The sequence below is a fragment of the Sinohyriopsis cumingii genome, chromosome 7 (assembly GCF_028554795.1).
Source record: "Sinohyriopsis cumingii isolate HCF-2022 chromosome 7, ASM2855479v2, whole genome shotgun sequence".
NCBI lineage: Eukaryota > Metazoa > Mollusca > Bivalvia > Unionida > Unionidae > Sinohyriopsis > Sinohyriopsis cumingii.
The window spans coordinates 51,790,009-51,794,420 of NC_142967.1; the positions used below are offsets into that span (position 1 = coordinate 51,790,009).

Here is a 4,412-nt window from a genome sequence, read left to right on the forward strand (position 1 = left end):
GCACCAGAAGTACTGGTACGTCAAGAAAAAGATGAGCCATGCAAAATGTGCAAGCGTTATAAGACACCTTTGCAACTTATAGGTAGCATTGCGATGTGACTTGTGACCATATGTTTTGTCTACACTTGAATAAGGATTATGCTGTACATAGCTATGAGAGCGCACGTCTCGGTGAATGTATATGTGTGCTAATTTGTATGCCTCCTCGTTTACCGTTCCAATACATTCACTATTAAGCGTCATCCTCTTCTCTGTTACTGTCTGTGTAAAAACGTAGCTATCAAGTGGCAGGACTCTCGACCAAATATATTATCGAGACCAGTGCGATATCGCGACTGGAAATCATGTAAATGTATAGTAAAAATCATGAGGTATCGCTCGCGCTTTTGCGAAGAAGTTTCTAAACTTCTGAGAAGAAGTTTTTAAGCTTCATCATATCAATGTCCCCTGAATACCAAGCCTGGTGGATGTTTCTTAGCGTGTGGGTATCAACACCATTAAACATCACCAGAATGTTGCAGTTATTTATGATCACTTTAGGTTTTTTCACATATCGCTGAGTAACATATATAATACCAGTGTTTTTGTGTCTGCCTCGGGAAAATATCCGAGCTGAATTCGATTGTTTGTCTCGTATCACATCATCGTATACTACGAGAATGTTTATACCTCGTTGAGATCATCTACCAACGGTGCATCGTTGATCGTAATAAAGTCAATACGATCACTACCATCCTCGTCCAAGTAGAAATAGCCTCTTACCAGACCCTTATAGACCTATGATAATTGCTCTGATAGAATTTGGTAGCGCTCGATGATGCTTGACTGGATCTTGTTTTTCTATTGCTGAGAAGTCAATGACATCCATGTTGTTTGTTGTTGTTGTTGTTGTTGTTGTGCGGTTTAACGCAATGTTTCAGCACACGATAGGCTATACATGGCGGCCAGAAGTAATGGTGGAGGAAGAACCCAGAAAAACACCGGAAAGAACCACCGACCCACGAAAAACTACTGTCAAGCTTTCTCACATACCCACATTGGCCGAATCCGAGACTCGAACCCACGCAGACTGAGGTGACATAGCAGTGTTCCGTAACGATAAGCACTTTAGACAACTCGGGGCCCCTCGAAGAAATATAATAAGTAGATGGCATTATATTGTATTCTATGCAGAGTACCCACCAATACCAGTGAAATAAGTACAATAACGACGAGGAATAGAAAGCGTGCACTTACGGGCAAGAGTGTGAAATGTGGTAAAAAACTTCAAATGCATTCTTCATGCAACAGGCGGGGATATCACTGCTTCACTGGGACAATTACCAGGGGCTCGATGGACTAGGTGTCCTGGCGAGAAGCATCTTCCTGGATATAATTATCGTGGTCCTTCAACCCGTCTTGATATCCTACTTGACGAGAAAAATCAAACAAGACCTGAAGGGTATCCATTATATACGATTGATCAAGCGATCCATGTTCATGACCTTGGGAATAAAATTCCAAACAACGACATATTGCAGACGTGAAGTTGATTCAGACTCTAAAGTCTGTAAAAGATAAATATCTCAGAGAATCGTTTGCTAATTTTAATAACGTCTGCGATGAAAGGTATACTAGTTCTAGGGTCCTGTATTTAAACATGGATAACTATTATATGGACTATTATAGCCCAAGAGGATATTGGAGGGGTAGAGCAGCGATTAGTAAACTTGCTGATGCAGCAGGGGTCGCACGTTCTGTTACTGAAATTTGGTTAGCACGACAGGCAATATGGCACATTTATTGCCACCACCTAAACAAATTCAGTACGAACATTTTGATGTCAACACTCGAAATGAAGTTCATCAAGTAGATATTTTGTTTTTACCACATGATACTATTAAAACTGGTAGACGTCAATCGCGAACATCAAATTACGCGTTGACTGTTGCTGACGTTGCAGGTAGATATAAAGAATCAGAACAACTATCAACAAAGACAGCAACTAAAGCTCAATCTACTTTTGAACGAATTTATGAACGTGGCGGCCTGCGATGGCCACAGTCGTTACATGTTGATCGTTGCGGAGAGTTTCTTGGTGCAATAACATCTCCGATGCAATAACATAACAACACAATCAGACGATGGCACACTGCGATTCATTGTGATCAGGCAATCGTTGAATAATTGTATCGAACACATGCTGAACGGTTGTTTTGATATCAATACGATCAAGAGTGAGACAGGAAAGAGAAAAAGAAAAACAGATGCAAATGCAGTTTGATAAGGAAGAAAGAGAGACAGAAAGACAAATGCAGTTATAAAAAGAACAAATACAGTTACAGAAAGAGCAAATTTATTTACAGTAATAGGTTTAAAGGTTGACTATGTAGAGAGAGAGAGAGAGATTATAGAATGTAATAAAATAATGACTATAATGTCCTTTTATTATCTTCAATGAAACAATTTATTAAGTCATTACATACAACAATGGATACAAAAATGATTCAATTATCGCGTGCTATTCCTTTCTTTTTCGTCTCCGTCTTTGGTTCTATGAGATTTTCCTAATATCTGTAATAGAAATGAGAGGCATTAAGAGCATTTGCAGTGGGTGAGTTGCAAAAATAAAGTACAGTATTGGTTTTCTAAGGATATGCATCTTGAAAACTAATTTGCTTTGTTCATTCGAATCTAGAGAGCTAATAAATGTAGAGAATAACTTGAAATTCAGGTTGATAAGCTAACGTTTAAGTCAAACTCGTATATCAGACATAAGATGTGACAAACATGTTACGGGCAAGACTGATATTTCTTACTTTCCATGGCGTTTGCTGTATCCGTAGCCACCTCTACCCCAGCCAAATCCACCTCCGAATCCTCCAATTCCTCCGCCGAATCCTAAACCCCACCCCTTGCCTCCGCTGTATCCTCCATATCCCCCATATCCACCGCCGAATCCCAATCCCCAGCCCAAGCCCCTGCCGCTACTATATCCACCATATCCTGCATAGCTACCGTGACCTCCATATCCTCCATAACCGCCGTAGCCACCATAGCCACCATAGCCGCCATGTCCGTCGTAGCCACCATATCCTCCGTACCCACCATAACCGCCATAGCCCCCATGGCCACCGTAGAATGTACCGACGGCAGCACCTACTATGCAGGCTAGGAGAACTAGTGCAGTCTTCATTTCCGTCTGCTAGAGAAAGTACGTTTACAAAATAAATGACAATATTAAATGTAACAAACGTTTTCCTTCGTGGTGTGGTTTATACGATTCCTCCGCATGCATGTTGATATTATATCTTCTGCTTTAAAGAATGAAAGACGAAGGGGTTTGCTTCCATAGTGTCCTTGTTGCAAGGTAATTGTAAATGTCTCAATGGAAAACTAAAATATTAATAATAAAAAAAGTATATTTAAGGTTCAAAAATTGAACTATATCGATTCCATGCGTTTTTACTGGTGCTCAAGGTAAATTTCTTAATAAAGCATCGATTCCATCACCTCCAAATTTTAGAATATTAAATTAATACTCTCGAGATTATTCGAGCTCCGTTATGGGGTCAATTCCTGGGCACCATCTTCTGGAACTGCCTAATGATATCGAGATCTCCTATACTGGGCTGCTTGAAAATATACGTGTGTGTATAGTGTCATGCTTCTGAAGGAGAAATACACCCGACTCTCGCTAAAAGACCGCATGACTTTACAATAGGTTTTGATGGAAAAAAAATGATGTCTCCTTAAGAGAATTTCACTACTTTTAATATTAATGTCCCATCGACGACGAACTTCATTTTTCATATATCTTATACCACCCGTTTAGTTCATATATTGCAATAGAAGAAAATAAGCATTAGTTTGAAGATCAATTCTTCCTTCTGAAACGCAGTATATATATATATATATATATATATATATATATATATATATATATATAGAGAGAGAGAGAGAGAGAGAGAGAGAGAGAGAGAGAGAGAGAGAGAGAGAGAGAGAGGGAGATAGATAGATAAATAGATAGATAGATAGATATAAGGTAAGAGAGTGTATGGTCGACTCGACGAGCGGCCATCATCACGTTTCGCGATGTTAGACAATAGAAAATAGCAGATAAGGAAGTTCTTACAATTATAAACACAATGACTGCATAAATTATTTTTGTTGTTTGCCTATGTCTAATTGCTAGTTATTCTCGCCTTTGAGCTAGGTATAGTTCGATTTCCAACTGAGGAAGCCAAAGATGGTTAGAACGGTTGCAATATTCAATGCTTGTGCGTTCCCATTGAGGACCAAACACCTGACGCAGTTTAAAGCGACATACAAAAGCGCAAATCTAGTTGTAAATATTTCATGTAAGGCGTTAATGGGAACTACAGACTAATTACTGCTGCCAAAGTGAACGCGTATGTATACGTTTCCACGGT

The 4,412-nt window shown here is 39.4% G+C and overlaps 1 protein-coding gene across 1 annotated transcript; it reads right to left on the reverse strand.

Moving 5' to 3' along the window:
* Window positions 1-2,422: 2,422 nt before the first annotated feature.
* On the reverse strand, window positions 2,423-3,646 carry LOC149795240 (uncharacterized). The gene has a single exon (XM_089964062.1). The coding sequence runs from the start codon at window positions 3,173-3,175 to the stop codon at window positions 2,795-2,797; it is 381 nt and encodes a 126-aa protein (XP_089820188.1). The 5' UTR covers window positions 3,176-3,646; the 3' UTR covers window positions 2,423-2,794.
* Window positions 3,647-4,412: the final 766 nt, after the last annotated feature.

Bases quoted from the DNA above. Each gene is read 5' to 3' on its own strand.
- LOC149795240 (XM_089964062.1), bottom strand. From the start codon at position 3,175: ATGAAGACTGCACTAGTTCTCCTAGCCTGCATAGTAGGTGCTGCCGTC.